Genomic DNA, 14,653 nt, shown 5'->3' with positions numbered 1-14,653 from the left:
AGGCTGGTGTAGCTGGAGGAAATGACTGAGGCAGAGAGAGTAGAAGTGTCAGAGAAGTAATGGGAGAATCTGGTTGCACTGACACTTGGCTTTTTATTCTGTATGTGTTGGGAAGCCGTTGGAGAAGTTTGAGTAGCCATGCTCTGATGTGATCTTTTAAATAAAAGTTCTGTTGAGGTGTAGTAAATATAAACTCACCTCACCCATTTTAAGTATACAAGGGAATTTCTTATGGTCCTGTGGTTAGGACTTTGTGCTTTCACTGCTGGAGCCTGAGTTTAGTTCCTGATCTGGGAACTAAGATCCTGTAAGCTGTGTGGCCAGGGGAAAAAAAAAAAAGTATACAATTCTCTGAATTTTGACAGTTTTACTTACCAATGAAACCACCACCACCATCACCACAGTTAAACTTTACTGGTGTAGCTTTGTGTGTTCATCTCTGTCTCTGCCCTCTGCCTTAGAGAACTTACCAGTCTCTTGCCTCTCATGCAGGTTTTAATGTGCTCACTTCAGTTTCTGTATTGAGAACATATTGTAGGTCAGTGTGGGGGAGAGAAGGGGTCAGTCTTTTCAGTATCTCAAGTGAGAAAACACCAGAGTGGTTGCAGTTAACAGTCTGTGAGATGAGCAGGTTGAGGGAGTCGTTACTTAGTTGCTAAATCATGTCTGACTCTTTTGCAACCCTATACACTGTAGCCCGCCAGGCTCCTGTGGCCATGGGATTTTACGGGCAAGAATACTCAAGTGGGTTGCCATTCCTGTCTCGAGGGGATCCTCCTGCCCCAGGGATCAAACCTGTGTCTTCTGCTTGGCTGCTGGATTCTTTACCACTGAGCCACGAGGGAAGCCCAGGTTGAAGGAGAGGGGAATATCAAGAGCCGTAATTTCAACACATTTTGTGAAGAATCTAATGCTTTTGTCATGTAGGCAGGTGGATATGAGTCTGAGCTTAGAGGAGAGATGTGACTACAGATAAGAATGGAAGTTATTCGTGTATTAGGGTGTTTAAAGATACCAGACTGGATAAGATCACCTAGGACATATTAAATAGAAAAGAGAAGAAATTGAAGGACTGAGGTTTGGACCTATCAACATTTAATGATTTAAAAGGGTAATCTGATGAAATAATGGTCTAATATTTAACAGGGACCTCTACCTGTTAGGGAATAGAGGCGACGATGATAGTTAAGGTTCTGTTTTAAAAAGTGTAGCATCGGTTTTCACATGATTTCACTAGAGCTGATCCTTGAGATGAAATCCTTAATTGACACAGGAGAAGTAAAATGATAAAAAAAATGGAGGAACTAAAAATGTGATATTAGGAGTCTGGAAGAAAACTTAAAATTTACTCTGCTAACATAGTCTATGAAAATGAAAAGTTTTCCATTTGTAGAAAACATCTGCGAGGGTTTAAGAACATGATTGATAGCTGTTATCAATAAATTTTTAAAAACCTAGAAATAAGAGTGATGTTGCACCCCAAGCGACATTGTGGTGGCAGAGGTACCTTGACTGAGGAGAAGTAACAAAGGTGTAATGTAATCTGAAGAATGCTTTTTCCTGGGGGAATTGGAAGGAAGAAACATCCATGATGGGTAATGGTCTTCCTTGGACACAATAGAAAGGAAAGGGGCTAGGTGAGGAAATCCTTGAAACTTCCATGACTGTGACTGAGAAAGGTTGATGAAGGCGGTTTGTATTATACAGAATCATTTCTGTTAGTAGTCAGTGTTCAGTACTAACTGTAAATAGAAGTTTTCTAGTATCAAATTAGCTTTTATAGTTAATTTGATAGCCATATTGATAGTGAAGCATTTTACATAAGAATATTTACGTGGTGTACTGTGCTGTTCAGTTTGCCTACTTTGTCTTCCTTAATTGAAACATTTTCTTTGAGCCTTCTCCAGAAGAGGTCAGCAGAATCCCAGTTAGCAATCAGTTGACTTGCTATACTTGGTTGCATTGTATTATTTTTATATCTTATTTCTTTGCCTGTAGAGATAGTTTGTTTTAGTGTCTTCAGATCTGTCTTTGGGCTTTTTAATTAATCCCATTACCGAGTCTAGAATTAGAGTACTTAACTATAGAGTTTTAAATAATGAGGCTAGAAAGTGTTTTGTATTTGTTTGAAGTACTGCTTTTACTTCTAATATATTTTGAGGATGACACGTAGCATTACTTTGTGAGGCTATTTGAAACTTAAAAACTTGGTAAAAATATTGACATGTAGATTATTAAAACACTAGTGTTCTAATTTCATTAATATGGAAGTTCTCAGAGTTATAAAATGCCATTTTGATCGATTTTTAAGAATCGTTACTTCAGTTTTTAGAATCTGGTAATGGAAGACAAGCATTTTGGGTTTTTTTTACACTTACATAGGTCCTTATAGTTCTAGTTGATTCACACCTTAACTTAGATTCCTTTATCAAATCACACCTTAAAATCAAACCAAATTCCTTAAAATCAAACCTAAACACTGATTGGTTAATGTTTCATTTAAAATAACACAAATCAACCCACAAACAAAAAGCCTCCACACAAATGACAAATACCTTAATCATAAAAAGGAGACTTGTCCTTTCCCAGTGTTATTTTTTCCTTCACTATTCATCTGTTCCTCAAACACATTTCACCACCACCCCCACCCCCGCCCCCAAAATACCCATTTTAGCCAATGTGGATTCTTGGTTGGTATTCTGGCTCAGCTAAAAACTTAGTAAAATAAACAGCATTTTAAGAGATAATATGATTTTTGTCTTTGGCTGTGTAAAGCTACTTCACTTTTTCTCTTCTTTTTCTTTTGTGAAAATAGATGATCAAGGGTGAAATTGCTGTGAACTAGGGCAGGACAAGATGTGGTGGTGGTAACATCTGGTCCCAGACGTGAACACTTCAGTTCTTGATTAGGACTGAAAGCTTTTTTAAAGCACATAAGAATGATGTTTTATAGTTTTTGTAATTTATTTTATATCATTGCTAGGTAATAGCTAAGAGAAAAGAGGATTCTGGAAAGATAAAACTTTTGCTTCATTGGATGCCTGAAGACATGTGAGTATTTGGAATACCACATATATAACTAATAGACTGATGTCTTATTCTTATTAAAGTCTTTTACTCAAAAATTACTTAAGCTATTGGGTTCAAATATAGAAGACTTAACAGGAATGAAATCACAGAACATTTTGAGGTTGTCAGCATGAAAAAGATAATCTGTAAAGGCTCTTAAGAGTACCTGGCTCAAGGTATAAACTTTAAAATTAACTTTTAAAATAGTAGTTTTTTTAATGTAAGTTGTCATAGCAATTTTTAATCATTTTTAGAATGTGATTATTTTTAGAACTTTTAATAACCTTCAAGTAGGATAGGGCATAAGCAACCTTAGTTATGCCTTTGAGACAATTATTTTTAACAATTTCTAAACATTTTTCAGGACATTATTAATGATATTTTATTGAAAAAAGCAATTGGTGAGTTTTCTAGGAGTGTTAACATTTTTCTTTGAGTTTTAGTACCCTTTTATTAGAGTGGTTCTGACCCATGTGCTCCTTAATTTGGATATTTAATGTTCAATAATCCTTTTATTCTTAAAAATTTTTTTAGTTGTTACAAAAGGTAAATGAAGGTATATCATAGAAAAGCACCAATATAATAAATTGAAATGAATGGAATCTCATTAAAAATTAATAAGATATGGTCCATACTTATTCTTGTTATTATATATTTTTCTACAACATCATTTCCCAAACTCCAGTCCAAAGAGATGTTAATGAACATGATATGAATTAAGAGCTTTAAAAATAGATTTGGGATGGGGTGAGGGGTGAGGGAGGTTCAAGAGGGAGGGGACACATGTACATGCTGATTCACATTGTATGGCAGAAACTGGTACAACATTGTAAAGCAGTTATCCTCCAACTAAAAATAAATTTAAAAAATAGATAGGAGTTTACAGTGCACATTAGCATATTGAAGTAAAGCAATCTATTTAACTTTTTAAAAATCCTGTGATTATCAAATGTCTGTGAGTGTAGGACATCCTTTCCACTTGCTTTTACCCCCTCCCTTCCAGGTTTTTAAAAAATGCCACTCTAAAATATTTTGAAATGTTCATGTAACATTTATTTAATGAACTTTTTACTGAACATTTAAAGCTACCCATTTTTCTCCACTGTTTAAAAAACATTAAACTTTGTTTTTATTTACAAGCTATGGAAAATGTTATGGAGATAGGCGTTGCCTTCCTGAAAGTTTGTGTCAGCTTCTAATATCATCTCTGACATTAGAGAGCTTACTTCTGACTTACTATCAACACTGGCTCTTGGAGTTTTTACATTTTGCATTTCTTTGATTATAAGGCAACTGCATCTTTGGTGAATTAATGGTTTATGCCCTTTGTCTCCCCTATTCTTTTTCCCCTAATGAGAGTTCACTTTTTTCATACTGATTTGTAAGAGCTCTTTTTATAGTAAGGTTATAACTGTTCCTTAAAAAAAAATTATATTCGGATGTCTGTAGTCTTAATATTTTAGAAATCGATCAATCCAAATATCAGAATGCTTTTATTCCGAAGTTCATTTTTTTCAAAGTGAAAATCTGGTGGGGTTTTTACTTCTTATTTCTTTATAAAGAAACTAGATTTCAGCTTTTTATCACATCATGATCTAATTGCACTTAGCAAGCTAAGAGATAGACAGTGTGTTAATATGTGTTTCCAAGTTGTAGGATGACTTTGCCATCAAAATTCATTTCCAGATTTATGTCTAAAATTTCACCATACCATTTTCTGGCTGGGTCTTTACATCCCAGTACTTAGATGACTGAGTTTCCTTGGTGTCTGATAAGCTTGTTAACCTAGGTGACCCAGTCAGAGAAGTCAGAAAAAGCTGGGTAATGTGAGTAATGTGAAGGTATGTGAAGGATAAATTTAAACTTAATGTTATTTTATATATGACTTGTTTTTTAAATTCACAGTCTGCCTGATGTGTGGGTGAATGAAAGTGAACGACATCAATTAAAAACTAAAGTAGTTCATTTATCAAAGCTACCCAAAGATACTGCCTTGCTTTTGGACCCAAACATATACAGGTAATTTAATTCTTGTTTTGATGTTTCACTTTGAATTGTAATCATAAATCTTAAATTTTGGATATAAGGTCAGGACTTAATAAGTACTGAGTTTCAGTATCAAGCACATCTTGCTTTCTGGAGCTTTGTGTATGGAAATTACATCACAGTGATACATACATTGTAAACTCTAGAAGGGCAATATTTTGGTCAAGTTTATATGCCCGGTTAATTCCAGATTTATCTTGAGTAGCTTAGACTGTGATATAGAGTGTTTTGAAAATAAGTGCCTTTTGTTTAAGTATGTAATTCTTTTTTAATAATATCAAACATGTAGACCTGGTCATAATATCACATGTTCACTGAATACCATTAATGGTTGAAGTTCTTAAACTTAAGCTCTTCCCAGACTTTTCAGAAGAGCAGTTCAGATATTACTGTGCTTGTTTTTAAGAGGTAGCTTAGAGTGTTCACATTTCTAAGGTTTTTGATCTTACCTTTGTTTTTGTGTGTGGTGCATATGGAGTATGTTTAGTGGGGGAAGGAGAAGAGACCACCATTTCTGTCTATTTGCTGAGTCACTGTGCGGGTGCTTTACATAACACTTCCTCCTCACAGCAGGCCTGTGAAGTAGGTGTTCCTATGTCTGTTTTACACGTTAGAAATCTGAGGCAAGAGGTACATAGCTTGCCCAAAGTGACACAGCTAGGGTGTGACTGAACTCCATTCTGCATCTGTGCAAATGACGTATACTACGGTGATTAAAAAAGTGGTTGAAAATGGTTAAAAGGCACTCTTAATGAGTGAACTTCCTGTATTTTAAAAAGGAATTCTATTTTAGTATATACTTTATATAGTAGTAGATTGGATAAGAATAAAGTGACAAAATGATTGATAATCCCAGATGTGAATTTCAGCTGTCCTAAAGTACACTATGTCTTGTGCCAAAATTTGAAACAGAGACTTTGATTTGAAGGATTTGTTCATTCCACGACTCAACTTCTTGGAATGTGAGACATCTTTTGAGAGTGAGATTCTCACATAATGGGCCTTGCTGCAAGGAGACATTGAGATGCTTCCAGACTTTGAAAGCATCTTTTGGTGAAGGTGCTAAGTCTGATGAAAACTTGTGTTTTTTCCAAAACTTGTGGAATGAACTAGGTTAATCAAGAAACTAGCTAGCAGAGAGAACAGTGAAATAACCTTAAATGATTTACCTTTCTCTTTTTAAAGAAAAATAATTGGATATTTATTATTTACTGGCTCCTAATTTAGGGCTTATTTCTGCTTATTCTTTGAAGGGAGTGATTAAAACTAGCATCCTAAAATAGTGGTATTTTGGGAGAACCAAGAATGGTCCTAAACATGCCTTAAGCAGTGAATTGATAAAGGGGCATGAATTTTAAATAAAAGGTTGAGACTAACTTGTGTTTCTGCCCTGCATTCTACTTCCCACTCTCTATGAGAGTCTTCCTTTTTCACAGAATCAGCTTATTTTTGCTGTTCTTATGCTATATAGGAAGCAATTTAGATATTTTGGTGAAAGTGACAAAAAAGTCGTTCAAGCTCAGAACTGATGTCCAGACGTGCATAGGACTTGCATCGCCTGTTCTCAGGGTATAATTCTGCAATTGTTACTAATTTCTGGGGTAATGAAAATACACATTCTTAAGATGTATTTGGTACTTATGTGGAGTTAATTTTCTTTAGTTGTAAACCATCTTCCACCATCTTAACATTTAATCTTGAGTCTATAAACTTTCATGCTTCTACGATTCTGGAAATTAGAATCAAATCTACCCTAAAGTGGTGCGGAGTTACAGAACTCCCTACATTTGCCATGCTGTAGCAGCTTAGTAATGCTTGGACTTTGAGTGGGAAAGCATGTGAAATTACGAGGGGAAGAAAGCAATTATTCTAATTTGTTTTAGGAGAAAAAGTTTGCAGCTTATGAACATCTCAAAATGAAAGCATGACAAACATTCCAAAAATATATTAACTTCAAAAGTAGCAGTAAAAAGGACATACTTATATGAAATTTAAACACTAAACACTAATTTAAATTTCATATAAATTTAAACTTGAGATTCTTTTTTAGAAACACATTAATAGGTTACATGAAAAGGATTTGTTAAAAAGCTGTATATTATGTAACTAAATTTATATCCACCATGTGAATGCTTAGGAAATAAATTTTCATGGTGATTGTCACATTTTCTATTTCTTATACATATTTGTATTTTTGAAGCACTTCATATGTGTTTTTCATTCAGTTGAATAAAAGATTATCCCTTTTTCTCTTTTTCTAGAACAATGCCGCAGAAGAGGTTGAAGAGGTAAAAAATAAATAAATACATAAAAAGCAAACAAGCGGGGACACCTGCAGTCTTAGTCACTGACAATGGGTTTTAGTAAAAGTTGCACATTAGAATCAACCCCCTTCCTTTTTTTCCCTTAAATCCAGTATTTAGAATATTTATGCTTAGTGTAAACATTCTGTGAATGAAGTAGGCTCTTTTGTGGAATATATTAATATATTACTGTATATCCACATTTTCATGGAGTGGTACTGTGGGAGACTGAGCAAACACTCTTCTGGCAACTTAGTGGAACAGCTTCTTAAAGGCTTTGCATGCTTGCTGCTTTAAGCTGCTTTTTTTTTTTTTTAAACCCTTTAGTGATTACAGTAGTTGATATTGGAAAGAAAACCAATTACAACATGTGCCCTTACAAATACCAAAAGCACTGTAAGGATATTTGTCTTGACAGTGTCTATTGATTTGAAGTCTTATTAGGAACTATTTAGACAATGAAAATTATCGAGAGATAATTTACCTTTCAATTATGATAAATAGATGTGATTGGTTGCCATTTGTGTTCTTTTGCAGAACTCTGATAAGAAAAGTGTTCAATTTGTATTTAAGCAAACAGTGAACGACATTTGCAATCAACTAAAAATTCGTCTATCGAATTAGGGCTGAGAATTTCTGTTAAAGAGTGTTGCAGAATGTCTGGTGGCTCCCCTTTCAGGAGTAGGGTTTTTTCTCATGGAGTACAGTATGTTAATATTTACCTATATAACTAATCTGTTAACGGTTTTTGAAAAACCTCTATTTCAAATTATTTGAATAATCCTCATATTTTCATTTTAACCTATATAATAAGCCTCTATTTTTTTTTTTTTTTTGAGGAAAGCATTTGGTTTGTGAGCTGTTTTTTTCTTAACATAAGAAAAATCGTATTTTTTTTACAAGTATCTTCAAACTGAATCCTTTATGCACCAAAGTTGGTTTTGAAAAGGAAAATAAAATCACTTTCTTGCTTGGTAAGCAAGAAGCCATATGGATTTTTTTTTTAAATTTACAAAAATGGAAATATGTGTAACTTGTTAGTATTGTATCAAACAAATGTTGCATAGAGTTAATAGAACATTGCTTGTAAATAATTCAGATTTGTAATATATTTTTATATTATGAAATGTACTGTAGATGTTTTTCTAGAGGCATGAAAAGTTAAATGTATATATTATGGGTAGAAATAATATTGAAGGATATTGTAATTCACTAGTGCTGCCAGAGGAATTGTTAATAAAGCACCTTCTTTAACAATAAATGTCTTTTGCAGACTTAAGGGACTATGTACTACTGTTAATATCTATAAGAGCAAAACACATTGAACATCCTTCCAGAAAGTCTTTGAGGGAGGACCTATTACCCATAATAGAATTATGGCACTCATTTCTGACAGTGACCGTGAAATCAATTATTTCCTTACTGTTGGAAGGACATATTGTAAAGTATGTGGTTATATGCAGTCAAACTGCAGAAACTACTCCTGATTGAGGAGTTTTCACTCTACTACAGTGATATAAAAAAACCAGCAGTTTTTACACTAAAATTTTTTAAAGAAAGAATAGACAAAAATATAGAATTAATAAGCCTTTTGGTTCCAAAATGGGAAAGGTTCCATGATACATAAATCATTTCTCATTTACTTTAAAAAAATTTAAAAAAACGATAAAAATTACGGGAGGCTTTATTCGTTAACAGTGGGGTTAAAGAGCTATATACATGAAGTAAGTCATATAAAGTTAAATGAAGTGCAAATAAAAGCACTGCTTCTGTAAGACATTCTGGAATGGTTGTTTAATAAGGGTATTATTCATACGATCTGTAGCAAATGTGATTTTATTTTTGAAAAGAAGAAAAGCAGTGTGTTTTCTTAACTATTTTTTGTTTTCTTTTGCTTAAGCACTTCATCAGTTGCTTTATTCTGTATCTATGAAGTAATCTGCAATCTCCTTTGTTCTTTTTAAATTTTGATTTGTTATAAAATTGCCAAATAGTGTTTCAGATATATAGTTTGTACCTGTATTTTTATTTTATTGCCTCATGTTCTTGTAAGTCATTCTTAATTGACCGATGATTGTAGACCTTGCCTGAGTATTTTTTCTAATAAAACAAAGCAAATCACATTTAGTTTCAGAATTGTAACAATTCAATTAAGTTTTAAAACGACATCTGAATTATACATCTAATGTTTTCTTCAGGGGCACAGCAGATAAATTAGTTTTCCCATTGTGTAGAAATACTAAGATGGTCAAAACCAAATTTCATGGTTATTGATTACCCTCTGAGTACTCAGTCACTCATGATACTCTGCTGCTTATCTGACTTTGTTCTGATACTATTTACACACACCAAAAAAGAATATGGAATTAAAATGAAATAGTTTTATAACTTGTATGTATACAAATATACACACATGCAATTGTGATTGGGAAATAAGTGTGGAAATTTTTACTTTATACTGTTTATTTAGTAATAGCTATCCATCTATATTATCCCTATCCCTGTATTCCCCACCCTTCTGCATCTCTTCTCACCCCTATATATATATATAAAATATGCATTGTCTTTTCAGCAGCAGGCAAAACGGCAGCTCACAGACATACCCATTCATTTACTTGTGGCTGCTTTCTTCCTGTATGACAGAGTTAAGTAGTGACACTTTATTACCTGCAAGCACAAAATGTTTGCTATCTGACCTTTTAAGGAAAAATTTGTCAATCCCTGGTTATAGTTGATAAATTTTTCTATAAAATAAACCTAGATTGCACAAATTATATTTTAATATGATAGTATTATCTTGGTAATAAAGCAGCACATTAAATTTTGGTGAAGCTTTTTAATATACATAAGAGTATAAATACTGCCAGACTAAGATACATGCAACAAATGGTGTTTTGTTTTTTTTTTTAACTTTTACATTGGAGTTCTTAATAGTTACTAACATTTCCCCATTTGTTATTGTATTTTGTTTTACTCAATAGGACTAAATGAGATTTTGTAAATTGGATCATGTTTAAATCATAAGGTTCATCTTCTCTATCTGAAAGACTCTTGGAAGTGGAAAATATTGTAAAATTTAAAGTTGTTTATTTTTCTAATAAACTTTTTCAAATATAAAATCTTCCCTAAAGTGGACACACATTACCTCTGAACTTCAGACGAAGGAAAATTAAGATGGACAGTAGTTGACTCTCAATGCGTATTTTAAGATCTGTTTTATTCTCGTTGAAAGCATTGATAATCATATCAGCAAATCTTTGTGAAACTTCTCCTCCCACACCTTAATAAAATATTTTAAATATGCAAGTACTCATAAAAGGATAGAATTTGCCACAGTTATTTAATACATCTTTTATTGTTTGCTCTTTGAATTCTTTTAAAAATATCATATGGTTGGTTAGCAAAAGTGTTAGATATTTGAATAAAGGATAAAAGTGGGTAAATATAGTTGAAGTCTTTAAAATAGTTGATGGGGGCTTCCTATATGATTACAACTTTTTTCTTTTCTTTTTATAGTCTAATACCTTTTCATATGTTCTCTAAAAGACAAAGAGAAATTCTTATTTAGGTAGATTCCCTATTGGAAAAACTGATACGTTTATATGTATAGCAAGGCTGGGGGTTGCACACCTACAAGGGAATGCTTATATATAAAGCCTTTATTAAAAAGAGTACAATCATATATGTCATTTGAATGTCTTGGGGGTTTTTTGTTTTTTGAGAGAAGTTTTTTTTGTTCGTTTGTTTTAATGAATAGTATTTTTCTACTTCTAAAATGTAAGAAATGTTTCTTAAAAGGTAAGATTTTAAGATAAAATGTCTTATATATTTTTATTTTTTAATTCTTACAAGAATCTGACCTAGTAGAGGATGTTTTGCAATTCAAACACTAGCTTTAATACAAATAAAGTCTGAGGAGTTTTTTTGTTTTTTAATGGTTTTAGAGTATTTTGTCATTACTAATGGTTATGAGCTTCAGTAGCCTTGAGAATGTAACGAGTGCTGTATTACTTTAAATTAAAATTTTTAAAACATATTTACATAGTGCAGTTCATTCTCTGAATCAGATTTGCATGGCATATAACACATGGTTCTATATTACTGTGAAAATTAAAAAGGACTTGTAAACAGAGCAGAAATTGAAACGCATTTTTTTTTTTTTCTAGGTCGATAGTCTTTCTACTATACCAAATGGCTTTTCACAGTGTGAAAGAGAAAATAGATGTGCTGTAATACCACTACAAAGTTGTTTTCAGTGTTTCAGCCATAGCCAGTCTCTAACATAATACATGGTACAAAATTAGTCTCTAAAATATTTATTGAATGAGTGTTATAGGTGAATTACTTGTTATAGAAAGGTATTTTGGAGAGTATGGCTGAAGCACACTGTCTTAAATGATACTCTGTGGTAATATTTATATTTGAACCTATAAAGGGAACTACAGTTTGAACATTCTCAATGAAAAGAATTATTGACATATTTTTGCATACTCAGTTGTAATAGGAGTATTTTTAGTTAGTTTACTTTTGTGAAAAATGTTCTCAATCTTGTTTTTGTAGAGTGCCCCTCCCCTTATTGAAGCACAGTTGATTTATAATGTTTTGTTAGTTTTTGGTGTACTGTAAAGTGATTCATATATACACACACAGACACACACATACATATTTGTAGAAGCCCTTTTTAAAATAATAAGACTTCAGTTACATTTATGGTATGAGTAATGTGTTTTGAAATAATAACACTTTTAATGGAGTTACCTAGTATTTGATTAATTTATCTTAATGCTTTTATCTTACAGCATTGTAAGGACCTTTTTTCCTTTTCAGTATTTATAAGACCCTGCTAGTGAGAGAGCTACATTTTTTAAGTCTTACAAATTTATTATGAAATTGCTAAAGGTTTTTATGTTCCTATTAAAGAAAGCCATTTCAGGAATTCATTTATATTGGGATGCCTAATAAGACTCATATAAGATTATTACATGTTTGAGGGAATTTTTTACTTTTAGAAAAGCAAATTTTTGTAGCTAAGTTACACAAATTTAGTGTGTAGCTAAGATTGTAAAATGTGAGCATGGTGAGCATTTACTCTTGGTTGCTGGGCCCAGTGCATGTAGTTTTGTGTTAATGTCATTGAGCATTGCAGAAGAGTAGGTCAGAAGATTTCCCATAACGTTCGTTTTGACACACTGCAGTTTGCTCATCATCAAAAGTTGAGTTTCAGTCTAATACCAGTTGACCTGCTTTACCTGTGGTGTTCTTCCACACATGTATTTGATTTGCTCATATTTGTTGAGTGCTTTTGCATCTGTGTTCATCAGTGACACTGTCTGTATTTTTTTTTTTTTATATTGTCCTTGTGCTAGCCTTGTAAAATGAGTTTAGAAGCATTTCCTCTTTTCAGTTTTTTGGAAGAGTCTGAGTCTAGCTTTTCTTTGAATGTTTGGTAGAATTCACATGTGAAGCCATCTGGTCCTAGACGTTTGTTTTTTGGGAGGTTTTTGATTAGTATTTCAATTTCTCTGCTAGTGATTGGTCTAATGATTGGCCCATTCAGGTTTTCTGTTTCTTCATGATCCAGTCTTAGAAGGTTACATGATTCTAACTATTTATCCATTTCTCTTACATTGTCCAGTTTGTTGGCATATAATTTTCATAGTATTCTCTTATAATCTGCTGTATTTCTGTGGTATCTGTTGTAATTTCTCATTTTCGTTTTCAGGTTTTATTTATCAGGTACTTTTTTCATAGTTTAGCTAAAGGTTTGTCAGTTTTCTTTTTTTTTTAATCTATTGTTTTTTTACCCTCTAATTGATTTATTTCTCCTCTTGATCTTTATGTCCTTCCTTCTACTGACTTTGGACTTTGCTCTTTTTCTAATTCCTTTAGGTGTAAGATTTGAATTTTTATTTGAAATTTTTCTTGTTTGTTGAGGTAGGCCTGTATTGCTATGAATTTCCCTCTTAATACCATTTTGGCTGCATCCCGTAGATTTGGTAATGGTGTATTTACGTTTTGATTCGTCTTCAGGTATAAAAACATTTCTTCTTTGGTTGACCCAATGGTTGTTCGGTAACATGTTGTTAAGTCTCCACATATTTGTGAATTTTCCAGTTTTTTCTTATAGTTCATTTCTGTGAGTTGGAAAAGATGTTTGATCTGTGTCTTAATTAATTTATTGAGACTTGGTATTACATTCTAGAATATGGTCTGTTCTTGAGGATGTTCTATGTGATCTTGAGAAGAATGTGTGTTCTGCAATATTTGGATGAAATGTCCTACATATATATTTATCAAGTCCAATCTGATGTATTGTTTCACTGAAGACTGCTGTCTCCTTGTTGGCTTCCTATCTGGATGATCTGTCCATTGATGTAAATGGGGTGTTAAAGTCCTGTACTGTTACTGTGTTGCTGTCAGTTTCTTTCTGTAGGTCTGTTTATAATTGCCTTATGTATTTTGGTGCTCCTATGTAATTTGCATATATATTATTAACTGTTATACCTTCTTGATGAATTGTCCCCTTTATCATCATATACTGTCCATCTTTGTCTCTTATTACCCTTTTGGGGTCTGTTTTGTCTGCTGTTTGCTTGGAATGTCATCTTTTTTCTTTCACTTTGAGCCTATGTTTGTCTTTAGAGCTGAGTCTTCTGGAGGCAACATGTAGTTGGGTCTTGTTATTTTAATCTTTTCAACCAGCATGTATGTATCTTTCTTATTTTTTTGGTCTGAAGCATGTGGTTTGTAGTATCTTTGTTCCCTGACCAGGGATTGAACCAGGGCCACAGCAGTGAAAGCACCCAAGTCCTAAGCACTGGAGTGCCAGGGAATTCCCATACCCTGTATCTTTTTGATTGATGAATTCAATCCATTTACATTTAGGGTGGTATTAACAGTTGATGAATAAGGACTTACTATTAATTTTATCTTTTATTTTCTGGTTATTCTGTATCTTTCTTGTTTCTTTTGTGTGTGTCTATTTCTGTCTGCCATTTTAGCTTGGTGGTTTTCTGTAATGTTTTTCTTAGTTCCTCTTTTGTTGTGTTTTGTATCTTACCTAGAATTATATTCGGAGAAGGCAATGGCATCCCACTCCAGTACTCCTGCCTGGAAAATCCCATGGACAGAGGAGCCTGGTTGGCTGCAGTCCATGGGGTCGCTAAGAGTCGGATACGACTGAACGACTTCACTTTCACTTTTCACTTTCATGCATTGGAGAAGGAAATGGCAAC

The 14,653-nt window shown here is 33.1% G+C and overlaps 1 protein-coding gene across 3 annotated transcripts in view; it reads left to right on the top strand.

The window, feature by feature from the left end:
- The window catches only part of AEBP2 (AE binding protein 2), a 124,157-nt gene extending 114,616 nt beyond the window's left edge, over window positions 1–9,541 (top strand). For all 3 annotated transcript variants that reach the window (XM_086401875.1, XM_086401873.1, XM_086401874.1), the window contains exons 6-9: window positions 2,984–3,051; window positions 4,975–5,088; window positions 7,377–7,403; window positions 7,956–9,541. In XM_086401875.1, the coding sequence (XP_086258001.1) occupies window positions 2,984–3,051; window positions 4,975–5,088; window positions 7,377–7,403; window positions 7,956–8,001 (255 nt within the window). In that variant the 3' untranslated portion in view covers window positions 8,002–9,541. The remainder of the gene's footprint in view (window positions 1–2,983; window positions 3,052–4,974; window positions 5,089–7,376; window positions 7,404–7,955) is intronic.
- Window positions 9,542–14,653: the final 5,112 nt, after the last annotated feature.

Source organism: Bos grunniens, chromosome 5 (assembly GCF_055505025.1).
Source record: "Bos grunniens cultivar Pamir isolate PY7600 chromosome 5, Bosgru_T2T1.0, whole genome shotgun sequence".
Taxonomy (NCBI): domain Eukaryota; kingdom Metazoa; phylum Chordata; class Mammalia; order Artiodactyla; family Bovidae; genus Bos; species Bos grunniens.
Note: the sequence above shows the minus strand (reverse complement) of the source record. Positions and strands in the feature narration are given on the sequence as shown.